Source organism: Puma concolor, chromosome A3 (genome assembly GCF_028749965.1).
Source record: "Puma concolor isolate L17-30 chromosome A3, mPumCon1.1.hap2, whole genome shotgun sequence".
In the NCBI taxonomy this organism is placed as follows: domain Eukaryota; kingdom Metazoa; phylum Chordata; class Mammalia; order Carnivora; family Felidae; genus Puma; species Puma concolor.
This window is the reverse complement of record NC_141669.1, coordinates 122,640,328-122,666,532: the sequence shown is the minus strand read 5'-3', so window position 1 is coordinate 122,666,532 and position 26,205 is coordinate 122,640,328. Positions and strand designations below refer to the sequence as shown.

The 26,205-nt window shown below is 41.5% G+C and overlaps 1 protein-coding gene across 5 annotated transcripts in view; it reads left to right on the top strand.

Moving 5' to 3' along the window:
- Positions 1 to 26,205, top strand: part of CHD6 (chromodomain helicase DNA binding protein 6) — a 206,738-nt gene that overhangs the window by 60,197 nt on the left and 120,336 nt on the right. For all 5 annotated transcript variants that reach the window (XM_086702220.1, XM_086702221.1, XM_086702217.1 and 2 more), the window contains one exon: positions 9,202 to 9,722. In XM_086702220.1, the coding sequence (XP_086558346.1) occupies positions 9,202 to 9,722 (521 nt within the window). The remainder of the gene's footprint in view (positions 1 to 9,201; positions 9,723 to 26,205) is intronic.

Below are 26,205 nucleotides of genomic sequence, written 5' to 3'. Positions count from 1 at the left end.
AGATGCAGGTAAGAGGGTTTGCGGGGGGGGGCCACAAATCCAATGTAGAGGAAGGTTTATAAGCATGAACACAATAGGAATAGGTAATACTGTGAATAGGAGTAAAACTTGGAGCTATGACCAGGAAGTTAACTCAGACTTGCAGTAATTATGAGAGAACCTTCTGTCCACACCCCATGACCTGAGTGCGGAGTACTATTTTGGGTGGTGACCTACGATAAACTAAGATAAAAAGCATGGTGGATTTAGCTGGCCACCAAATTCCCAAAAGTGTTGGTCCTACCTGTTCTTTACTAGGGGGAGGTGAGGATTTGAATCCCAAGGATGGTGCGTGTAACACTAATAAGAGATCAGCAGATAATGACCCACAGTTCAGAGTAGTGAAAGATAAATAGCACAGTTGATCATATGGATGAATAATTCATTTCTTAGATTTTTCAGTGTCACCCTGCAGAGGGTCTTAAGGGCTAATACTAGTCAGACCTTCCATTTGGTTTGAACATGCCTAAAGAGGGAGTGTTAGTAAATTGCTTAGTAGAACCAGGATTTTAAACAGCCTCACCCTGGAGTCATGTTTCAAAAAGACTTAAAATGGACCGTATCCAAATTCTCCCTCTTCCAAAGAAAGCAATCTGAGCCTTGAATCCTTTTCTCTATGTTTTGACATACCTTGACAGACTTTTGTTGTTGTCATAATTTGTTCTGTGTTCTGAAACATAGTTGAGAAGCCAGATTATAGTGACCAGGACGGTAAAAGAACATAGACTTATTTTGGGGTGCCTGGGTGGCTCAGTCGGTTAAGCATCCGACTTCAGCTCAGGTCATGATCTCATGGTTCATGGGTCCGAGTCCTGCATCAGGCTCTGTGCTGACAGCTCAGAGCCTGGAGCCTGCTTTGGATTCTGTGTCTTCCTCTCTCTGCCCCTCCCCTGCTCATGCTCTGTCTCTGTCACTCTCTCAAAAATAAATAAATAAAAGAACATTGACTCATTTCATATGAAGTATGATGGATGAAACTACGATTATGTAGCCTAAAGAAGGGAAGGTTTAGGGGCTTCTGGCATGCAACTCTTGATCTTAGGGGTTGTGAGTTTGAGCCCTCCATTGGTGTAGAGATTACTTAAAAATAAAGTCTTTTTTTTTTTTAAAGGGAATATATATTTTTTTTTAATATATGAAATTTATTGTCAAATTGGTTTCCATACAACACCCAGTGCTCATCCCAACAGGTGCCCTCCTCAATACCCATCACCTACCCTCCCCTCCCTCCCACCCCCCATCAGCCCTCAGTTTGTTCTCAGTTTTTAAGGGTCTTTTATGCTTTGGCTCTCTCCCACTCTAACCTCTTTTTTTTTTTTTTTCCCTTCCCCTCCCCCATGGGTTCCTGTTAAGTTTCTCAGGATCCACATAAGAGGGAACACATATGGTATCTGTCTTTCTCTGTATGGCTTATTTCACTTAGCATAACATTCTCCAGTTCCATCCACATTGCTACAAAGGGCCATATTTCATTCTTTCTCATTGCCACGTGGTACTCCATTGTGTATATAAACCACAATTTCTTTATCCATTCATCAGTTGATGGACATTTAGGCTCTTTCCATAATTTGGCTATTGTTGAGAGAGTGCTGCTATAAACATTGGGGTACGAGTGCCCCTATGCATCAGCACTCCTGTATCCCTTGGGTAAATTCCTAGCAGTGCTATTGCTGGGTCATAGGGTAGATCTATTTTTAATTTTTTGAGGGACCTCCACCCTGTTTTCCAGAGCGGCTGCACCAGTTTGCATTCCCACCAACAGTGCAAGAGGGTTCCCGTTTCTCCACATCCTCTCCAGCATCTATAGTCTCCTGATTTGTTCATTTTGGCCACTCTGACTGGCGTGAGGTGATATCTGAGTGTGGTTTTGATTTGTATTTTAAAAAGGAAGATTTAAAAGCATCCTGTAGAGAAAAGGGATTTAAATGTATCTGTTGCTGAACCTGTGGATGCAAATGGTCACATGGAGAGCATTAACTGGAGGATAGGCCAAGGCACTTATTAAGTAGGGTTTCCTCTGTTTATTCCCTGTCAGCATCTAAATTTAATAATCTACCTGCCCCCAGTTTTTGTTACTGCCTGGAATTAACAAGGTTTAGATTGATTTTGCAGATCTGGAGAATTCAGATTTCTAATACTCTTGGAACATCATAAGAGAAAAACCCCCCTGCCCCCCAGTTTTAAATGCGAAAATATGATAATAGAGTTGGGGACTAGAAATGACAGTTTTCGGTGAGAGACAGTTGGCAAACCTGTCCACCACTCTTCAGTCCTTAACTTACCAGCTTCTCCACAGCATGCAATGCCTATAATCATTGTGTCTTCACGTGCTCTCATCTTCTGGCTTCTGTGACACTCATACTTTCTTTTCCCCACCACATCACTGACCTGATTGCCCCCTCTCACCCTCTCTCTAGGTTCCTCCTCTGGGGGCCCTTAAACATCAGTGTTTGTCAGGTTTTGGTCTTGTTCTTTTTCTTTGTCCATTCATTCTTCCTGGGTAGTCTCATTCATTCTTATAAAAATGACTCTTGGAAAGTATACCTGAGAGCCTCCTGGACACCACTCCCTGCATTATCATCAGATGCCTGAAACTGATCTTTCTTCCTCCTGGTGCTGACCAGCTGTGACTACATGTGGAGCCATGTCAGGGTCAGAATGCCTGCTTTATCACCCAGAGCACAGGACTCCTGGGTGAAGAGAGATGGAATATTCTAAATGGAGGAGGAAACAGGACACACACACACACACAGTTGGACTTTGTTCCTGGGTCTTGCTCACCCAGCAAAGCCTTGTTTGCCAGATGACTGAGCCCAGCACAATGGCAGTGTAATAAAGGCGAGGATATGTGGGGTTTTCGCCGGTAGTGTATCCCACAGTCAGGTAACCATAGGGAATATTCTTTCAGAAGACAGTGAAGGTGAAAGAGTAAGGCACTCCTCTTTTTTTTTTTTTTTTCTTTTGCACTCCTCATTTTAATTGGAAAATAGCAATTGCCACCTGAAATGTCTGCACACCAACTCATTCATAATAGTAGCAGTTCTTTGTATTTTCATTTTTATTGTTTGGACTTTAAAAGTCACAAGGTCTCAAATTTAGATAAGCTTTTCTACTCATTTTTATATTTAGCTAATTTCTTGATATTAAGTAAGTCTGAACATAGAATATTGTCCCCTTCCTACTGGAGAAGATGGAAGAGCTTGAGGCAGGCAACAGCAGCAGCTGGCTGGGCCGTACTCCCTGTCAGGTTCAAGGTGCATATGGAGGGTGTGCAGGGGGGGCCTTCGGGCTTGAGTGCAAAGAGCGCTGTCTTTGTCCAGCACTCAGTCAAATGTGGTCACAGTGCCAGCGCCTCCCATATTCTGCCTTTGATTCCTGAATCGTGATAATTTGGAACAGTGTAAATTGTCTGGCAAAACAGCCTTTCCTGTTCATTATTAAAGTATTTAAAATTTTTCTATTATATACCTGTGAAAATATTTTGGGGCGCCTGGGTGGCTCAGTCGGTTTAGTGTCCCACTTCGGATCAGGTCATGATCTCTTGGTTCCTGAGTTCAAGCCCCCATGTCAGGCTCAGAGCCTGGAGCCTGCTTCAGATTGTGTGTCTCCCTGTGTCTCTGCTCCTTCCCCGCTCATGCTTGCTCTCTCTCTCTCTTTCTCTCTCTCAAAAATAAACATAAAAAATTTTTAAAGATATTTTTATTACAAGTATTGTGAAAGTAATATCCTTGTTACTGTTTGTTTAGAAAAATTAAACAACCAAATTTCCACAGCCTTAAATGAATACTATTCACTTTTTGTTGATTTTCTTCCATTCGTTCTTCTATACACAGGAATTTGTTGTTTTCATTTTGTTTACATGCACAATTTTGTAGACTTCTCCTTTGTTTTTCAAATTGAAAACACTCATTTCATCCAGTAATCATATGATTGAGATTTACTGTAAGCCATAAAGATAGTGGGGAATCTGCAGTCACTGCCTCATGATGCTTACATTCTAGTTATGGGAGACAGATAGAAACAAAAACTCTCAGGAAAGAAAAAAAGAAGGGAATGTTACCTACAGTCTTGTCACCCAGACATAATGATGGTTAATATCTGATACATGTCCTAAATTTATTTTTCAACGTTTATTTATTTTTGGGACAGAGAGAGACAGAGCATGAATGGGGGAGGGGCAGAGAGAGAGGGAGACACAGAATCGGAAACAGGCTCCAGGCTCTGAGCCATCAGCCCAGAGCCCGACGCGGGGCTCGAACTCACGGACTGCGAGATCGTGACCTGGCTGAAGTCGGACGCTTAACCGACTGCGCCACCCAGGCGCCCCCCTAAATTTATTTTAAAAAACTGGTGTTGATAAATAGCGTTTTTAAAAAATAAACCAGAGAGGGCGCCTGGATGGCTCATTCGGTTGAGAGTCCGACTTTGGCTCAGGTCATGATCTCACGGTTCATGGGTTTGAGCCCCACATAGGCTTTGTGCTGTCAGCAAAGAGTCTGCTTCAAATTCTCTGTCCCCCTCTCTCTCTGCCCTTTCCTGCTTGTGTGCTCTCTCTCTCTCTCTTAAAAAAAAATTTTTTTTAAACAATAAAAATGGGATTAGATCATAGATTTTTTTTTGCCCACTTTCCAACATGTGGACTTTTTTTATGTCAACTAAAACTTTGTAATTAATAATATATAATACAATAATGTCACAATGGCTGCATAATACTGTTCCATATAATGGATATGCTATTAATTTAAACATTTTACTAAAGATTGACCAATAGGTTATTTATAGTTTTTTCCTTTATTAAAAGTTCTGCATCAGATATTCTGTCTTTGGAGTATCTAAATATTTCCTTAATTTATGTTGTAAAAGAGAAATTGCTCAGTTTAAAAGCATATCCATAATTAAAATTTTAATATTGTTAACACATGCCCCTGCAAAAAAGGCTTTTTAATACTTGATGCAGCTGTCAGCAACATATGAGCGGACCATTTTCGTTATATTCTTATATTGGATTTTTAAAAATTGAGATGTAATTCACATACTGTAAATTCTACTATACTTTTAAATTGTGCAACTCACTGGTTTTTAGTGTAGTCCCAAGATTGTGGAAAGATCACCACTATCTGATGCCAGAACATTTTCATCACCCCCAGAAGAAACCATATGCATGTTAGCAGACACTCCTTATTTCCTCTTCCCCCAGGCCCTAGCAACCACTAATTTACTTCTTGTCTCTGTGGATATGCCTATTCTGGGCATTTCATATAAATGGAATTGTACAATATGTAGTCTTTTGTACCTGGCTTCTTTCACTTAGCATAATGTTTTCAAGGTCTATCTGTGTTGTACCATGGATGATTTTCTTAATTAAAGTCTATTGACTTTCAAGTACTTCAGTGATTCTTGGGGAAATAACACAGGTTTGTCCTTAAATCTGTTTGGGAACCATTGACCTAGGCCATAATATCTCCATTGGTTCTTAAATCCTTTACAGTTGACCCAAATCTAGTTTATCTGGATTCATATGTTTAAGTGTCTTTTCCAGGAATATCCTAGGTTGCTAATTTTGAATCAGCGAAGTGGGTTTTATTGCTAACGGTGTGGTTTATGAGCTAGCATTGTTGGATGTCTTTTTTTTTTATCAGTTTTCCTCTCCATTTCATTTTATGTTCTAGGTGCTTATCTCTATTTAGTAAATTGTCAATATAATGTAAATTATTGGTGGTGTCGTGGTCCATCATCTCCAATCCATTCCCTTTGGGGCCATTTTTGAAGTGGTGATTTAATGTCCTTCTTGGTAGAAACTGAAACAATTTATTAAGGCTCTTTGTCTTTTCTCCACTGACCTTGAGACAAATGAAAAATATTTTTTGTCATATTTTTTAAATTCTCAACAGACATCTTTTCCAAGCCCCCAACAAGGTGCCTTGAAAAATAAAAATATTCCTGGTGTATTACTGACTTTGGAGATTATAATTTTATATTTTTTTAATACTGATAATCTGTTTTTTGGGATACTTCTAACTTTTTGGAAACATTGACTTCACTGTGCTGCATTTCTTGGGAATCCCTACTTCCTATAGGATGTCCAGCTCTGCCACTCCCTGGAATATAACCTTTTGACAAGTTGCTTCATCTCTCTGACCCAATTACCTTATCTATAAAATGAGGGGTAGAGTAGATGACTATTTGTGATTCCTCAGAGTGGAATTGCTGCAATGACAGGTATTTGCATGTTTATGTTTCTAAAGAACTACCTGAACTTTTCCCCAACTGGTTGTATAGGTCTTTATATTTAACATTTCTCACCAAGTCTAATCATACTGGTCTGATGGCCTAGCAGTCATTAATGGTTTCTCGGGATGTAGGTCATAAAATGCTCAGTGAAATGAGTGTTAGCTTTTGGGCAGAAGGTCCAGGTCCAAGTTCCTCCACTTACTAGGTATATGTGTGTGAGTACCTCATCTAACATCAGTAATCTTCTGTTTCTTCGTACACAAAATAGGTATCTTTACACTAACCTTTTAGGATTTTTGTAAAGATGGGAGATATCATGGAACGTGCTTTGCATAATTCCAGGTAGATCCTTATGATTTGTGTCCCATAAATGTTAGCTGTTGCTATTGTTCTTGACTAATGATTGAATGTCCAGTTTCTACAACCTATCTCCATCCGCCTCAGCTTTGGAGGGCCCTAGCCTTCAAAAGATAGACCTTGAGATGAGGTATGAGTTGAAAAGAGTGTCCCACTTTTATCTACAGAGTGTTGCCTTGGTGGAATTAGGACTTTAATGTGTTGTCTTTGAAAACCTCTTTAATAAACTAACCTGTATCTCTTGCTTTTTTAGTGTGTCCACCCTTGCATGTGAAGCAAATACTTGTGTCCTGAGGGTCAGGTGTCCCTGGCACAGAATTCAGTAACATCCCAGGGACGGCAGTGTACTCTTAAGATCTGAGCTTTAATTAGGTGCCTATTATGCACCTCTGAGGTTCTTGTTGCCTTGTTTTTTCTTTTTCTCTTCTTTTGTTTCCTTTTTATTTTGGTAAAAAAAAATATAACCATTTACATGTAAAAAAATTTACCATCTTGAGCACTTTCTTGTATTTGATTTTAAATTCCTTTTAAGTTTGCTTAGCTTCTCCTTTTTCCAAGCCATCCTAAGAACTGAATCAGCAGTGAGGTAGTCAAACTGAATTTTCTTTTCTTTTCTTTTCTTTTCTTTTCTTTTCTTTTCTTTTCTTTTCTTTTCTTTTCTTTCTTTTCTTTTCTTTTCTTTTCTTTTCTTTTCTTTTCTTTTCTTTTCTTTTCTTTTCTTTTCTTTTCTTTCATAGTGAATGCTGCCAGAATGACCAGTTGTTTCTGGATTTAGGCTTGTTTATGAGGCTGGACTTTATTTATGATAAAGATACAAAAAAATTCTTCTTTTCTTTCATCTTTTTCTCCTGAGATTCTCAGTGTTATGTTTGGGAGTATTGGCCTAGGGTAGGGAGCTGGAAGGCACAGAAGGGGGACCATGCAGCTGAATTTTGCACTCCATCACTCCTAGGGTGGGCCAGGAAGTCTGAGCACAGATCAGGTAACCAGAACACTGGAAGGAAGCCACACCACCTAGGCAAGTGTCTGTGCCCTTCAGCACACGCCAGGCCTCTTGTTAGGGGAGCAGACTATTCACAAATGATGCTGTTCCTAAGCCATCATGCAAAGACGATTGTAGTTGGCTTCCTGGAAAGCCTGCTTGTCCCTCCCAGGCTCTCCTTGAGTTATTTCTTTGTTCCTGACCCAGAAGGGTGCTGTTCCTGAAACCAGCACCCACAGTATCAGATTATTGCCAGCCTTAGCTTGGTTACGAAATGACAGATGTACTGTGATACCAGACCTGAAAGTATGAGATGTGACTTCTACTTCCAAAGGGATGTTTCCTGAAAGTGGTCACCTCGGGGAAGCTGTACCTTTAATGGTGCTCAAAAACAGCTTCAGAACTTCCTTTTTTAGGAAGATGCCTTCAGCATCTGTGACACATTCTTTTTTTTTTTTTTTTTTTAATTTTTTTTTCAACGTTTATTTATTTTTGCGACAGAGAGAGACAGAGCATGAACAGGGGAGGGGCAGAGAGAGAGGGAGACACAGAATCGGAAACAGGCTCCAGGCTCTGAGCCATCAGCCCAGAGCCTGACGCGGGGCTCGAACTCACGGACCGCGAGATCATGACCTGGCTGAAGTCGGACGCTTAACCGACTGCGCCACCCAGGCGCCCCATCTTTCTTAATGGCATCTATCATAATAAAGCTTTCCCCTGTAGGGGCAGTTGTTTTTTTGTAAGTGGCCAAAGGTTATTTGGTGCTGAGTCTGGAGGCTTAGATGATCATGCAGAGGAACAGCACCTTTAGTTAAAAATAAAAGATGTAGTTTTAGAATTTTTAAAAAATTTAAAAAATGTTTTTTATTCATTTTTGAGAGAGAGAGAGAGAGAGACATACAGCGAGCAGGGAAGGGGCAGAGAAAGAAGGAGACACAGAATCTGAAGCAGGCTCCAGGCTGTCATCGCAGAGCCCAACATGGGGCTCGAACTCATGAGCCATGAGATCATGACCTGAGCCAAAGTCTGACGCCCAACCGACTGAGCCACCCAGGTACCCCTAAAGAAAGTCAAACCAGCTGATTGTTGGTGCTGCCTGAAGATACAGGAGAGCAAAGATGTGGGGAGATAAAGCAGCACACTGAGATTGTCCCTGCATCCTTGTCATCCAGTGATGCCACTTTTATTTAGGAGCATATTTGAACAGAACTTTTGTGTATCAGCATGAGAAATGCCATTCTGGGTAAGAACTGTGTGCCTAGGATCTAGAGGTATTTTGTGGGGACACCACTGTTGTTGCCTGTACTAGACATGGGGCTCAGATTTTAGCACATAACAACTCCTTGAGAGTTGTTTTTTCACATGCAATTTTTGTATATGGTAACGGTGGCTTGGTGTGGCTCCACAAGGGCAAAGGCAGACACAAAGTATGTCCTGGTTGCCACTGTCTCCCCAAGACCTGGCACATGAGGAGCTAGCACGTGATAGGAATTCAGTAAATGTTGAACAGATCCATGCATTGAAACTTCATAATGCTCTTTCGTATGAAGCATGCATTGGGAAACTAATAAGCTTGTTTCTCTCTTTCACAGTTGTCAAGTTTAAAAGTTCTGAATCACTCTCCAATGTCTGATGCCTCTGTCAATTTTGACTACAAATCCCCCTCCCCGTTTGACCATGGCACTGATCAGGAAGAGAAGATCGAAGATGTTGCCAGTCACTGTCTGCCTCAGAAGGACCTGTATGCTGCTGAAGAGGAAGCTGAGACCCTTTTTCCTAGGAAAATGACGTCCCATAATGGGATGGAGGACAGTGGAGGAGGAGGCACCGGAGTAAAGAAGAAAAGGAAGAAAAAGGACCCAGGAGAGCAAGAGGGGGCAGCGAAGGGAAGCAAGGACAGGGAGCCCAAGCCAAAGAGGAAGCGAGAGCCTAGAGAGCCAAAGGAAGCCCGGAAGGCCAAGGAGCCCAAGAGGGCCAAGGAGCCCAAGGAGCCCAAGCAGAAGGATGGAGTCAAGAAAGCACGGAAGCCCCGGGAGGCCTCGGGTACCAAGGAGGCCAAAGAGAAGAGGAGTGGCGTGGACTCTACAGCCAGGACGAAGTCCAAGAAAGCCAGGTGCGTGTCCCTTTCTGCCCACGTGGAGCACTTGGCTCTGCCTGCACACAAAGGTTTGCTTTGGGCCTTCCTCTAGCCCTCAGACATAACTTTACCGCTCTCATCCAAAATGAGCTACTCTCCCCTCCTAAGAGAGAAAGATAACCTTAATACTAGCCCTGCAATTTCTGGCCATTCCTTTTGGATTAAGAAGAATTAAAATACTGTCACACACAAAGGGTGTAAGGGAAGGGACGTCAGAGGTGTGACGCAGGGCTGGCAGCGGTTTGGGGAACGGCAGCAGTGTGGAGTGGCAGAGGGGCAGCTGGTAGGAGGTGCCCGGACCTGAGAATTCGTGTGCGGGCAGTCCGGGAGAGCTGTGCACAGACAGGGAACACCTGCTCAGCCTCCTGCAGCCACAAGCTCTCTAGTGTGGGACTGCTCCTGGTCCATTTCTCTCCCTCTGTGTCTAACACAGTGCCTGATGCGTCAACAGGTGCTTGGGAAATGAGGAGTGAAAGAGACTAGTGGAGACCACAGTGACTGTAGAGGGATCGGAGAGTGTGGGTACACATTCACTGCAGGGTGGGTGGTCAGGGTCCTGGTTAGAGATCCCATCAGGATCCAGATGTACTCTTCACTCCGTATTGGTCACCTGTATACAAATGGAATGGTTTTCATCTTGTCTCTTTCTAAATTCTTTGTGGAGAACATTATATTTAAGCTTTCTGAGGAAATGTGAAACAAAAAATACATAATCTCTATATACTTAAAAGGAATTTAAGGAATTTAAGTTTCTAAAACCTAAGTGCAGTGGCAGGATGTAGACCAGGAGCACCCATAAAAGCACAGAGACTGGTATGAACACTCACATAAAGGAATTAGACCATCAGACCCGTGTGGGGTCAGGCATTTAGGAAGTAAGCTTTAAAGAGAAGAAAGCATTTTGGGTGATTTGTGCTGCGACAAGGAATTTACTATATGGTTCAGTTAATTTTCAGAAGGACAGTTTGTTGGGAGCAGATGGTTAATTTCATAATCCAAGTGCAAACTGCCTTATAATATTCATTCCCTTCTGCCCCACAGGGGGTTTTATCTTTTGTCCATGGGAAAGGCTTGAGGGGGATCCTGGGAATGTAGTTTACAGACAGTGGACCTAAAGTACCTTACAGAAGGTCAAGAGAGGCATGTAAAAATCAGGATTCTCACAAAGGGAAACTTATGGGCTGTTTCTCAGTGAACCCAGTGAGCATGCTCTGATCTCTGATGCGTGTGTGAGGTAGCATAGTGAGTCTCTGTCTTCTGCCATAATTTTCATCTGCAAGTTGCTTGGGAGAAGCAGAAGGGGTTCTTCAGGGAGCTAGCACATGTGAGGGAGAATCAGATGTGAGCTAGTGGGGTGGCTTAGAGAACAAAGAGGAGTCCCTGAGTCCTTAGAATTGGGGTAACTGGAGGAGGGTTCTCACAGCTTTGCTGAGGACTCTGGTTGGTTTGTAGAAGGCCGTAGAACGCCATAGGTATCTGAGCTCACTAGCTCTGGTCTCTGGTACTTACTGCTTAAAGGACTTCTGTGTGGGCTGTGAAACAAGGGAATAAGTATATAGACGTTGCTGTAAATTCCATTTGGGGGCCATAAGAGGCATTTCACAAAAGAAGTTTGGGTGTCCTATATGTGTGTAGCAATACTAAGGGAACCTGATTGTGATCAATTATAAGTGACGTGGAGAAGTGCTTGGTAGTCTTTTCAGGGGCTGCTAACTTCTGACATCAGAAGACACCCTTTGCGAGGATGTTGATAGAGCTGGTTACCTCTCAGCAGTGTGGGCAAGTTACATGAGGGTTTCTTTTGATTTGGGGACCTGTGTAAGACTGACTTGTAATAGAGAATCCTTATGTAGCTTGGTAGGATTCTGTACTGGTGAGCCTTTCATTTCTTGTTCTTTTTGTATTCATTGCTTTGGTTCCTTTAATTAAAGAAATTAAAGATCCCACTAGTCAACAGAAGCAGTTTTAATTATGAAAGGACATTAATTAAAAAATTATGTTGGCAATTCTCAGTTTTTTTGTGCTCTTTGATTTATTCTCTTGCAGATTGGCTCAAGTACATGTTTTGATTAGCCCTGGATCATACTTGGTGGTTGCAAATCATTCACTGAATGCTTGGATTATCGTAGGAGCTCCACAGTTAATTTGAGGGCTCCCAGCCTTTTCTGCCTTCAGTCCCTCTTGCCAGCTTCCACCTGGCTCATCTTTCTGAAGTACTTGCTGTAATCTTATTTCTGTTTTTAGTTGGAAAAGGTGGTGAATCAAATGCCTTCATCCTCTCTCTTCCTTCCAAATCAGTTTGGAAGTAGTCAGCAGAGATGGAGGTGTGGTGATCAGCTTTCTTAACTGTAAACTGGATTGAAGAACCTCCACCAGCTGTGGCTGGACGTGAGCTGCTTTTTCCTCCCTTTGGTTGAGTTTTTCCACCAGAACTACAGGCACTGAAGCCTGGAGCATGTGCTGGGGCAGGTATGCTCTGTGCCCTTTCCCAGTCTCTCCAGTCGGGTCCCTGATCAGAGAAGTGGGAGGAGTTTGAAGAAGGGTTGAAAATATGTTGCCAGTAATAGTCCTTCCTTGGGAGTAAAACGTGGGCACTGGGAAATGGGATATCCTCATATCCTCTAACTTTTGAAACTTCTGATTGCTCCTACTGCTTCCAGGACAGAATCCAGACTCCTTTTTCTGTTATTCAAACCCTTTGGGGTCTGACCCCTCCCTCACTTCTCTGACAACAGACCTCACTAGCTAGACTGTTCTTCCTGGCCCTTAAAGACACTTGACTTGTTTCTCCTGGGTTGCTCTGGCTGGTTCTCCCAACATTTTGCCCCTGTGTTTCTCCCAGTATCCCAAGTCCTTTCCATTTCCAGGTCTGAATGCAAGTCCCAGTTCTCCCAAGAGCTTCCCCAGACCAGTGTGCTGGCGTGTCCCTTCTTCCATAGCACTTGGAGCCTTGCTCCCCATTGTAAATCAGAGACTTTTACTCCTGGGAAAACTAAAGGAGAGCTAGTCTAACCTGTTGTACTGCAGCCGGGGAAAGGGGGGACTCACTGAGAAGTGTCTTGCTTACAAGGGTGTGTCATAAATTCGGACCTCTGCTCCCCAGTCTTGTACATTTCCCTCTTGGAAGGTGCCTCTCGATTAGAAATTGTCATCGTCCTGTGTGTATGACTTGTCTCATCAGCATCAGTTAAATGCCTAGGGTCAGGGCCACTATACTTTGTGTCTTTTATGCTCTCAGGAGTCAGTCACTAGAGGTTTATCAGGTTGTTGGACACATTGAGTTTATATATTTATATATTATATATGTAACATATACTTTGCATATTTATAAACTACATATAACACATATATATTCTATTTATGTATTTAATTTGTTTTCCTAGAACAAATAGAGCTCTTCCTGTAAATAAGACCATATAAGATATAACTCTCATTGTTAAATAATTGTAGGTGGTGTCTCAATTTTAACTAAAGAAGTGAACATTTTATTTTTTAATTTATTTTTATTAAAAAAATATTTTTAACACTTAGTCATTTCTGAGAGACAGAGACAGAGCATGAGCAGGGGAGGGGCAGAGAGAGAGGGAGACACAGAACCGGAAGCAGGCTCCAGGCCCAGAGCTGTCAGCACAGAGCCCCATGTGGGGCTCAATCCCACAAACCTGTGAGATCATGACCTGAGCTGAAGTTGGACGCTTAACCGACTAAGCTACCCACGTGCCTCTTATTTTTTTATTTTATTTTCTTAGCACAAGCAGGGAGAGGGGCAGAGAGAGAAGGGGAGAGAACCTCAAGCAGGCTCCACACTTAGCTCAGAGCCCGATTCAGGGCTTGATCCTGCAATCTTGGGATCATGACCTGAGCCGAAATCAAGAGCTGGATGCTCAACCAACTGAGCCACCCAGGCACCCCAAGAAATGAACATCTTAAAAGAAACTTGTCTAAGGCACAGAGCTAATGAGCAGCACTGTTAGGATTTGACTCTGGGCTCCCACTTTTTTCTCCTTCAGCTCTGCACCTATTTATGCCTCACAAGGGGATGTCGGGAATGGAAAGCAGTGGGGAGATTCCAGTGTCAGAGAAATTGGTTTTTTATTTGTAGGACACGGCCCTTCTGTAGAATTTCATTTTGCACACTGCACAATGCCCTCTAATCCTCTAAAGACTAAAGTGGCTCCAGCTTTTCCCTGTGCAGTTTCTCTTGCACTTGAGCCAGCAAGTAGATAACTGGACATGTTTCCTGTTTTAAACAAGTGATCGTCTAACAGATTTTCCTTTTCAAGGATGACATCAATAGTGATGAATATTCATTTACTGAATAGGGGATAAAAGTCTGACATGCCCAAGTAAGAGAGGCAAGAAGCTTTTTTTTTTTTTTTGAACGACCATCTCTTCCTTTCCCTTCAAATTATATTGGAGAGTGAGCACAATTCACTTCTTTATTGTATAAAACTTAAGCAAGAAAGCTCTTCCAGGAAGCCAAGTTAGGCTGTTGTTTCCCTGACTCTGAAATTTAAATTCCACTTAGTATAGATTATTTACTTTTACTGTTTTTTAGTTACAACCCCTTTTCCCAAAGAGGAAGGGACCACTGGCATAAGAAGACACACAGACAAAGATACACATGTGTGTGTACATACAAACATATACACAGACCTATACATAGGTAGACACACAGGGCCTGTATAGCTGCAGCAAAGGGATCAGAAAGGTAGGCAAGTGTCAGGTCAGATCCTGGGGCATCATATGATGTTGATAGTGCTTTGGGAAAATACTTTGGTATTAGAAAAGCACCATGGCAGTTCCTTAGGGAGGCCAAAGAAATTTCTCACTGAGAAACATTACATGATGTAATGGATACTGTCCTCAACAACAGTTTTGGGCTCCAGTGCTTCTGTGTGCCTTTGAATTTCATATTTCTCTTTCTTGAAATAGCCTTTAGTAAAAGCTTCATGGCATTAAAGCACGGCTCAGTGAGCAGGAAAGACGACCCATTCCAGTGTGTGTGAAGCTGTCTGGTGTTCTTACTTCGTGTCTAGGGAGGAGTGCCTGAATAGTAGGTCGATAGCCCTTTAGGCTGCACTCTCTTAAATCATAAGCTAGGCATTTTGATTGAGCTGGAGGTTGCTGTTGTAAGCTAGAGTCTTTTTAAGTGTTGGTATTCATTTTGTTGGTTGAAGGCAGAGCATAAGCTTTGGAATTTCTACACATGTCAGGATGGTTTATATTCTCTCTTGAAAGTCAAGAAACTAACCAGCAAGCTGGTCTAAGTGGAGGAGCATCTACTTGGATCTCTGATGCTCAGCCTTTGCTGTGCCAAAGGAATCACCTGGACAGCTTGTTAGAAAAGTAGATTCCCAGACCACATCCCCAGAGAGGTTGATTTATTAGGTCTGAGGTGGACCCAGGAATCTGTAATCGAAAAGCCTGCCAGATAATTAGAGTGTGCTTGGTTCTTAGAACATCCTTTGAGACACAGTTGAGAGATTCCTGGGAAAATGGAGCATATTTTCATTTTTTAAAAGTTTATTTGTTTATTTTGAGAGAGAGAGAGTGCACGCATGTGTGCGCATGAGTGGGGGAGGGGCAGAGCTAGAAGGAGATAGAATCCCAAGCATTGTCAGCATGGAGCCCATCGCGGGGCTCGAATTCATGAACTGCGAGATCATGACCTGAGCCAAAGTTGGACGCTTAACCGACTGAACCACCCAGGCGCCCTGGAGCATATTTACATTTTTTTTAATTTAACATCTGTTAGGAATGGAAAACCAAAAAGAGGAAAAGAGATGGATAGTGTGATTAGCCCTACGAAGTAATAAGAAATACATGTATCGGTTTCTGCCCTGGTTGCTGGCACAGAGCTCCTGAGACCCTTGTACTTTCCTGAGTGATAAGAATACTTGCCTTCTCTCATCCTAGTATTTTGTCTTTGATGCAACTATGACACAGGGCTCCTGAAACTGTTGTAATCGTCCAAGTGGTAAGAACACTTGTAGCATCCCTTGTTCGGATTCTTGTCTCTGATCCTGTTCCTGACACAGGGCACCCATACCCTTGTAAATTCCTAAGTGATAGGAACACTAGGAGCATCTTTTGTTCTAGTGAGATGACTCTGGGTGGGCTCCTGGGTGGGGGCTGATCACCAGAAAGACCAAGCAGGAGTAGAAGCTTGGAGTTTTCAGTCCCACCCCTCATTATCCAGAGAGGGGAGAGGGGCTGGAGGCGGGGTTAATAATTGATCATGCCTATGTGAGGAAGCCTTCATTAAAAAAATCCCAATAGTAGGGGGTGTGGGGAGCTTTCAGGTGAGTGAACACATCCACATGCCTGGCACACCTCAGCTCCGCACCTCAGCTCCTCAGCTCCTGTGCTCAGAATCCTCCCAGACTTGGCCCTGTGTATCTCCTCCTCTGGCTATTCCTCTGTATCTTTTGTCGTATCCTTTAATAGACTGGTAAACGGAAGTGTTTCCCTGAGTTCTGTGAGCCTCTCTAGCAAAGACATCAAACCTGAGGAGGGGGTCATTGCACCCTCCAGTATATAGTGGTTGGTCAGGAGAGCAGGAAACCTGGGCTTGTGACTGGTGTCTGAAGTGGGTGGGTAGGTGGGTGCAGTGTTGTGGTGCTGAACTCTGGACCTGTGGAATCTGGTGCCATTCCAGGTAGACAGTGTAAGAATTGAGTTGAATTCTCCGACACCCTGCTGGTGTCTGAGAATTGCTTGTTGGTAGGAGTTGTTTTGTTTTTTGTTTTTTCCCCCAAAACAAACCCCAGGTTTCGGGCCGGAGATTTTACCCCCATTTGTTTTGGCTTGTCAAGAGCCAACAGAGCAGAATGTTTTTCTCCCAAATCCAGTAAGTTTAGTAACACCCTGGAAGAAAGGTTTTGCCTTTTCTGATTTTCTTCTTTGACGGTTGCTTCTAGAAAGTTAAGCCCAGATCTTCTGATTATATAACCATGTGAGCTGTGAGTCAGCTGACGCTGTGATGCAGAAAGGGCAGTAAAATTCAGTCAGCTCAGCCCTCCCTCTCTATTTGAAGGTCAAATCACCTGTCTTTGTTAAGAGTGAAGATCTTTATTGAAGCTGGGCTTATTAGGCTTAGGAATGTGTATTAACAGCATTATTTCTGTTGAGGGAATTGCTTTTATATTCTGATCAATTATTAGAAGAAAGAAGACAAATGTGAAGACAAGTATGAGTTCTGAGTAGAGACCTGTGGTTGGAACCGGCTAGGTTTTTTGTGATGTAGGGAGGATATGTGAATGAGAATGGCAGAGACCCACCTCTGAGGCTTTGGACCAGGTCTCCATTCCCATTCTTCTGAGAGCACCTGGAGCCCTTACTCTAATCCCCGGGGCTTTGTAAATTAGGGTTGGGTACGTAGTGGACTTTGACCTGATCCGAAAGAAAACAGTTACTCAATAATAACGCTTGATGAATACCTGCTTATTTATTTATTCAGTGTATTTTTAGTGCCTCCTGTGTGCCTTGCTTTATTTGTGAGTACTTTTGGTGGGAGTGGGATAGTGGAGGAAGGAAGGTGTCACAGACACATCATCTTTGAGCTCTATCACTGAAGTGCTATCACGAGTTAGAGTCTTGCAAGTGTTCAAAAAACAGGTAAAAAGAAACAAATCAAAGAATGTAGTATAACTGTATACAGAATAGCTGAAAGGATTTGGCGGATTAAGAGTGTTTCAGTTGTGGTCCAGGGAGTCCCTTGGACATGGTGAGTATTGAGCCAGGTATTAAAGGAATTAATAGTGAGAAAAGATTTAAAGCAAAAAGACCAAAAGACATTTAAATAAATGTTCTTTGGGGGCTTCCGTTTCTTTTTTTTTTTTTTTTTTCTGCATTTACTTTTATTTGCATTTATTTTATGCTGAATTTATTCCCAGGCCATAAGTTTTTGTTTCTTCACTTTCTTCTGGGATATCTTTTTATTCTTTGCAACCTCCTCTCTGGTTCAGGGGCAATCTGCTCTCTTTTTCAGTGAGAATCATCTCAGTGTGGCAAGGAGAGCACGTGTATAGGCTAATCCAGCCATGAGCTCTGTAAATTCTGTACCACATCTTGGAGGCTTCGTTCCTGGATGCGCTCAATGGCCAGAGAATCTGCATCTAAACCCTTATGTCCGCATTACTCTCTGCATTTTTAAGCATGTGCAGTAAAAATTCAGCAGTTTTTGGGCCACCAGCCCTGTGTCCAGCCCCACTGTTGGGGCCTGCACACACCTACCACTTCCGCCATCATAGCGCCAGAATGGCATGCGTTGTTTCTGTAAAGTGACATCCTTCAGATACTTGTGGCTTTTTTCAGATGTGCATACCCTGGATGGCCTGGGCAGTTTCACCTGCATTCTTAAAGTGAACACAAAGATTTTAATCTCTTGATTTGCATGATTTTGTAGGGTTTTTTGGGTCAAGTGAATAGCAAACAATTTTCAGAGATCACCTCAGGCTGCTTACGGGAAGAGGAAGTGTGTTGGCTCCTGGGAGAATTCATAGAGGGGGTTGGGCTTCTAGGTTTAAGATGGCCACCAGGCATACTTTTATTTTCATTTCCTAACCAAATAATAACAACGAAACAACAGGAAGGACAGAGGGAAATAAATCCTTAAAGATGAGAGATGTGAATTTTTGGGTATCATACTGGTGGATAAATGCTGTGGGGGAGTCCCAACTCAGAGTCCATGCAGGAGCTGTTTGTAGCAGAGGTAGAAATGCTTCTTCCTCACAAGGGACCTGGCAGCTTTGGAGAAGGGACGGGAGGCAGGCCAGAAATGGATGTGATGATGAAGGGACTGCCTATAGAATGAGTGGTCGTATGGCATCAGCTCCAGGCTGAAGTCAGGTAGTTACTCTAAAGATGCTAAGCCTTTGCCCTGGGGATAGTCTGGGACTCCCAAGTGGAGACTCCCACAGATGAGAAGGGAGACTCAGGAGCTACTGCTCTTTCCCTGTCCATACCCTAAAAGGGGACAGGAGGGGCTGCCAGGCCCTAAAAGGGGACAAGAGTTCTACGCCAGGCCCCTCATTCAGGGATGAGACATGATCTCACCAGTCACCTGTATTATCAGCCTCGTTCATTTGAAATAGGAACAATCCACCAAAGATTGTGAGACCGCAGAGGAAAACTGAGCAACAAAGAAGAGGAAAAAGGAATGATGAGCAGAACCATTGTCCTCATAAGAAAGAAGTCCAGGGAAAAAAACTTGTGAAGATTTTAAGTTAGCATCCTCAGATTCAAGATGATATTTTGTCTGCAAAACAAGGATGAGTTAGGAAACAGGAGCAGTCAGAAAACAAGAAACAATTAGTGAAAATTTAAAACATATTGCCTAAACTAAAAGAATTCAACAAAAAGAGCAGAGGAAAGAGTAGGGGAGGTATGTTAGATCTAAATTAATCAGCTTTCATATCAGGATGTCACCAGGTGTTGCTTGCTGTTGATAAAGAACTAGAGGCATGAACATATGGGAGTTAGGGTGGTATCATTCGAAGGCAGTTCACTCTGGAACGTGGGATTTGGTGCAAGTAGGGATGGCTTGTTTGAAACCCTTCTACATTTTTTGAAGTTTTATTTTCATTTGCTTTTACAACTTTTAATAAGGTTACTTAAAATTTTTTTTTAATGTTTATTTTCATTTTTGAGAGAAAGAGAGAGCATGAGCGGGGGAGGAGCAGAGAGAGAGGGAGACACTGAATCTGAAACAGGCTCCAGGCTCTGAGCTCTCAGTACAGAGCCCAACACGGCGCTCGAACTCACAAACTGAGAGATCATGACCTGAGCTGAAGTCGGATGCTTAACGGGTGCCCCAAGATTACTTTTTGAAACTCTGCCTTTTCATCTTATAAGTATATAACTTTTTCTTTTTTTTTTCAGTTTTTACTAGGATAACATCACAAACTAGGATGATTGTTTTGATGGTGCTAATGATGCAGTTAAAGGGACTGAGGACAGGGTAGATTTTCTTCTCATTTTGTCTACAGCTGACCACATCTGTATTGGAACAATTAGTTCTGTGTATTTATTTTTTGTTTAACCAGTATCTTCACAGTCTGTGCCCAACTTGGTTCTCTGTGTATAGACTGAACTAACATGGGCATTAAATAAAAGTTGAAGTAAGTGTGCAGATGGGCTCTTTGGGCATAATGTCCATGTTTTCAGATTGTACTTCTGGGAAGAGGATCAGGGCCTGTGGCAAGGCCTGGGCTGGAAGCTTCTCTGAAGGGTTGTTCCTGGAGCAGAGGTGGTTCCTGGGCTGTACTCCTCAGCCATGTGCATGTCTGTGAAGGCAGTAACTAGCATCACGTGCTGTTTTCAGTTCTGAATTTGGGAATTATGGCAACTCACTGTGGCAATAACTGATTTTTCCTGCTGACTTTGATGGATATTTTATAAGATTTAATTTAAAAATGGGATGATGAGTCAGTCATTTTGAAATAATGGGGTTTGATAGATAAAAATTTTAATACCTGGAATCTGTGGGGGCAGAGTAATCTATGGCTCACAGTAGGACAATGTTGTGACATATACCCAGATCTTTCTCCTCATCCTCAGATCCAGCGCTCTGTTTCTAACTCTCAGTTCTAGTGAAGAAACCTGGAGGTTGGGGATCAAAGATGAGGCTGGGAGGAAAGTTTGAGAAAGGCTTGTCTGTGTAGGGCTTTAGTGGAATTTTCTATAAATAGTTATTATAATGTAATTTCCTATTTGGAAGGCCCGTAAATTACCTATTTTCCTAATACAAACTACTAGAAAGTGAAGATGTATAAATCTTCTTGGCTGATGAAGCCGTTTAGAAGATAGCATGAGAACTTCGGGGCGAGGCCAGCTCTAAAGTGGATATAAGTTTTATTGTAAAATCAAATATGCTTTTTGTTATTAAAAATAAGTGCTTTGAGCCTCAAAAATCTTATCTGCCATTTTTCTTTTCTGTCCTTGCAAGTTTTAGTTTGTTTTAACTCTGAAAGCTAGAAAAGAGGATTATAAAAATAAAATTGCTTTGATTCAGCCTCCAGTGCCATTAAGTGGTGAGAGTATTAGGCCTTTGTATTATTCAGAACTCCCTTGGTTACAAGTGACATAAACCCAACTTGGATTAACTTAAGTTAAAAAAAAAAGTAACAAAGGGGTTCACGAGCTTAAGGAATCAGAACCGGGAGGTATAATTGAGGATTCCACCAATGTTCTTTGTCTCCAGTCCTCCCCTGCACCTCTCTTCATCCTTGGCAACTGGTTTTCTTCTCGTGGTTGAATTGTGGCTGCCTGAAACTATGGGCCCACAGCTTAACAACCTTATGACCTAGAAGGTAAAAGATTCATTTTCCAAAGCACTCCTGCCAGAAATTATTACTTCTTTATTGAAGGACTCCCAAGTTGGCTTGGCTGGGTCATATGTCCATCTTTGGACCAATCACTGTGGTAGAAGGAATAGGATACCATAGCCAGCCTGACCTTCTACCCACTCTTATAGTCAGGAGGGTCCATATTGGTTATCAGCAAAAAGTTGCTGATCAAACAGTATCCACTTCAGCCATGGAATAGGTATATTTCAAAATAAATATATTTATATATATGTTTTTTCGTGAAGCTTTTGAGAATAAGGTGCATATGTCATTGCCTTTTGATCCCTAAATACTCCAGTGTGTCTTTCCTAAGAGTAAGGCCATTTTCTTACATAATCATTGTCTAGTTGCTGCTTTTGTTCGCTTGGAACTAATAAGCAATATGTGGGGAGACGCTTTAAGATCATGCAAAAATTCTGCTCATCTTTACATTGTTCTCCCTAGATGATCCTGGACTGTACTCATCTTTCCTGCAGTGATTATAAAATGATTTTCCAACCCCACACTTCCTCTGCATTCGTCATTTGGGTTCTGTAGTAAGCAAGGACTCCCTCTTCTCCCTCATTTATCCATTATCTATCTAAACATTACTGGTATGTATTCCTATTGTTTTCAGTGACTTATAATTCATTACTGTCCTTAGTTACTTTGGTGTTCAGATGGTCCCAGTTTTAACCAACAAGAACTCTTTAAGCTGACTCCTGTGTCTTTTTGCCATGCTGCCTTCATTTTTTTGACTATACCCTACTTTCTGACATAGCAAGATGTTTCAGGCTCATCTTTTATCTTCTCTACCTTAGCTTTGGAATCACCTGTTTCTCTAAGGAACTTTGGTATTAGAAACCAAGATCCGAGTGCTAGGTGTGCACATTGCTAATGGGGCATCTTCACTTTTCAGCTCTTTGAGCTGTCAGGGCAAAAAATACATACACGTGTGTACATAGACATCTCTGTACATGCACATATGTATGCACACCTATATGCACATACACATATATTCATAATACATGTGTTCATATATGTATACTTATTTTAGAAAACCTGAGTTCACACTGATGTCTCCAGTTTAGATTCATGCCATATTATCTTCCTTGTTTTACAGCATATTTACATCTTCCCTCTTCCTCCGTGAGAACTTCCCTGGCTAATCACGTCAACACATTTACTCATTTGCTTAATCCTGTATCACATCTAAAATGGTTTCAAAATTGCTTCACCCATATGCCTACCAAAAAGTTCAGGATTTTTTCACTGTTCCAAAAGCTAAGAGTACATAGTCAAATACAGTTGACCCTTGAACGACACAGGTTTGAACTGCATGGGTTCACTTGTATGCAGACTTTTTTCTAATAAATACAGTGCAGTACTGTAAATGTATTTTCCTTAACATTTTATTAGTAACATTTTCTCTAGCTTACTTTATTGTAAGAATGTAGTATATAATACATATAACATACAAAATATGTGTTAATTCACAGTTTATGTTGTCAGTAAGGCTTCTCTGGTCAACAGTAGGCTACTAGTAGTTAAGTTTTTGAGGAGTGAAATGTTACACAAACCTTTTTGACTGAACAGGGATTGGTGCTCCTAACACCTGTATTATTTAAGGGTCAGCTCTATTGTGTTCATAATTAATGAGATTTTCCCCCTCCATTCAATGTGGTTATGTTATTTGTTTGAAATACTTGGATTCATTTGTTTCAGCTTGTTTTCATCTTTAATTTTTTTATTTTTTAATATGTAGAATTTAACATGCTTCCAAAAGTCAAATTTTTATAAAAAGATTGATTCTCTGAGAAATATCATTCACTTCCTGTATCCCATCTAACCATCTCTTATGGATGATCATTGTTTTTTGGTTCATCGTTCCTGTGTTTCTTTTAAAAATATAAATAGATAGGGGCACCTGGGTGGCTTAGTTGGTTGGGCATCTGATTTTGGCTCAGGTCATGATCTCATGGTTCGTGAGTTTGAGCCGCACATCAGGCTCTGTGTTGACAGCATGGAGCCAGCTTGGGATTCTCTCTCTCCACACGTCTGTCTCTGCCCCTCTCTGATTTGTGCTTTCCCTCTCTCTCAAAATAAATACATAAACTTTAAAAATACATAGATATATTCATGTTTTCTTACTCTTTTTTCTTCCCCAAAATGTAGCATTTATACTCTTTAGCACTTTCCTTTTTCACTTAGCATTGTAGCTTAGAAATGATTCCATATTCTGATCAGTTGGAGTCTTAATGGTTTTTAGAGCTACATAGTACTCCATTGTAACTGTCCTACTTTTTTCAGTCACATTTCATCATGTACATTATTTTTATTAATTTGCACTTGCTGCAGTGAGTAACCTCATGCATATATTTTTTCATATTGTTGGAGGTGTATCTTTGGAGTGTATTCCTAGAAATGGAATTGCTAGATCAAAGGGTATATATATCATACATAGTTTTTTTACATATTATTTGACCACTGTTTTTGAAGAACCTGGAACTTCAGGGAGCAAACAAGCTTTCATGGACCAAATCCATCTATAGATAGAGCCATTTAGAGGTTAAATGTCTTCATTTGGTAAAATCTCAAGCATAAAGTTTTCAAAAGTTATTCCAAAGAGGGAAAAAACACATTTCATGTAGTCTTCCTAGAGGATGAATTCAGGTGATATTTTCTTGTGTCCTATTTGAAAATCCCATTTATAAGCTTACAAAGAATCTTTTCTCCCTGATACTTGTCTTTATCAGAAGAGCTCCAAGAAGAAGTTTTGGAACTCGAAATTGATTGTGTTGCCAAAGGTAACCTACAGAAAATCACTTTGGTAGAGTATCTTCTTATTTATCCACAAATAAGCAAGCAGGGTTCACCAGTCATTGGACATATATTTGAGAAGATGTTCCCTCTACTCCATACTACACCCAGTTTCTGGCTAGGAAAATCTACTAGTGCCTAGTAGTGCCTACTAGGCTTGACTTTGAAAGTGCCTCACTGTGACTCCTCCTTACTTTTGTTATTTAATGTGATTCTGAAAAATGGAAGGCAGATGTAAAATATATACAAGTCTTCTAGTAAAGATTCATATTTTGAGGAGGTTCTCTTCCTTAATTATGGCTTGAGCTTGGTTTAGTTTGAGTATGAGTTTGTGTTTGAATGCAGCTGAGTAGTTTTGAGTGTGTGTGTTTGTAAGATTAATCATATAGACATAGTTTTCTAATATAATGAAGTTATATTTAGTAGGTAAAATTGATTTCAAATGTGGGGAGAAAGGATTTCAGATTTTCTAGGAGATTAAATGGGGCCCTGCTCATGTGATTATTATGATGACTCTTAGTATATTAATCAGTTATGTTTAAATCTGTGTCCAAAAAATTAAGGAGAAAACTTTTTTTTAATGTTTTTTTTTTTTAATTTTTATTTTTTAACATTTATTTTGAGACAGAGAGAGACAGAGCGTGACTAGGGGAGGGTCAGAGAGAGAGGGAGACACAGAATCTGAAACAGACTCCAGGCTCTGAGCTGTCAGCACAGAGCCCGACGCGGGGCTTGAACTCATGGACTGTGAGATCATGACCTGAGCCGAAGTCGGACGCTTAACCAACTGAGCCACCCAGGCACCCCTTTAATGTTTATTTTTGAGAGCGACAGAGCGCGAGTGGGGGAGGGGCAGAAAGCGAGGGAGACACAGAATCCAAAGCAGGCTCCAAACTCTGAGCTGTCAGCACAGAGGCGGAAATGGGGCTCAAACTCAAGAACCATGAGGCCATGACCTGAGGCAAAGTTGGATGCTTAACTGACTGAGCCACCCAGGCGCCCCCCCCTCCTTTTTTTTAAAATAGCACAAGGCTTATTTTGTTAAGGGATCCATTTAAAAAAACTGTCAACGACTATGGATTTGTGGATTTTTTTTCTGTGTATTTGGGTCATTGGAATATTTTGTTGTTAATTCTTTTGGTCATTATTTTGAGATTCAAATAACATTAAAGGAGATTTGAAGTTTTTGCGTTCATTAAAAGGGAGACGGGGCTTTAAAAAAAGACAGAAAACATATGGTGTTAAAAACAATAGGCTGTGAGTCAGATGAGCTGAGTGCAGGCCTCTGCTGCTACTCGGCTGCTGACTTTGGGACCTTTGCTGCTTTTAAACCTGTTTTTTCATTTGGAACATGAGATTCATCTGTCTGCCCTTGATACTCCCTCATGGCCTTGTGGTCGTAACAGTTAAATGAGACACAGAACACGTAAGTGCTTTATAGAATATAAATTGCTATACAGTTTTCTTAGGAGTATATGACATGAGATAAATATTCCTTCGAAAACTTAGAACGTTTTTAAACTGTTTCACCTGTGTCTCCTGTCCTGCACTGATAAGTAGAACATTTGCTTTTTCCCTCTGTGTTTGAGAGTACAAGTCTCCTGTTAAAAATGGCAGGACCCCTAGAATTTCATTTCCTCAGTTTGGACCAAAATAATTTTCATAAAGAACTTTCCTGATCAGTAGGCAAGCCAGTCTTCAGCCTGGAGAAACGAGGGTGGGCTGTTTGTGCTGACTTGATTGGGAGTCCATGAGGAGTGAAGGGTGTTCAAGAGAGAGGCAGGCTGATTCAGCAGTCAGCACTGGTTGGCGTTCCTGACAACAGTTCATCATGCTGGGTCTCCCATCTCTAAACAAGGCAAGCTCTCTTCCCCCACACCTTCCAATAACCCAACTGATAGAAAATGCCAATAATTTTGACTCTTTCCTCATCTTCCACATTCTGTCCCTTCCTCAGACTTAATGGTTGTATTTCTGCTGGATCCTTCAAATGATTTTCACCTTTGAGTTTTCATTGGTTGTATTTAGCCTAGGGCTTCATTCCCTCTTGCCTTGGCTTGCCATCACGGCACTTGTCACACAGAATGAAGTCAAAACTCTCTGACTGGTATACATACCTAGTTGCTTTGCAGCTCCATTATTTAGTGCTTCTGTTCACTTGCCCTGTCATCCAGCCATACAGACTGTCTTTTACTAAATGTGCCCTTAACACTCTTCACTTCCCTAACAATGCCAGGGTAGTTAAGAGCATGCCTGGGTTCAAATCCTTTCTTCACTATTTAGTAGCCATCTTACCCTGGAAATCTAAC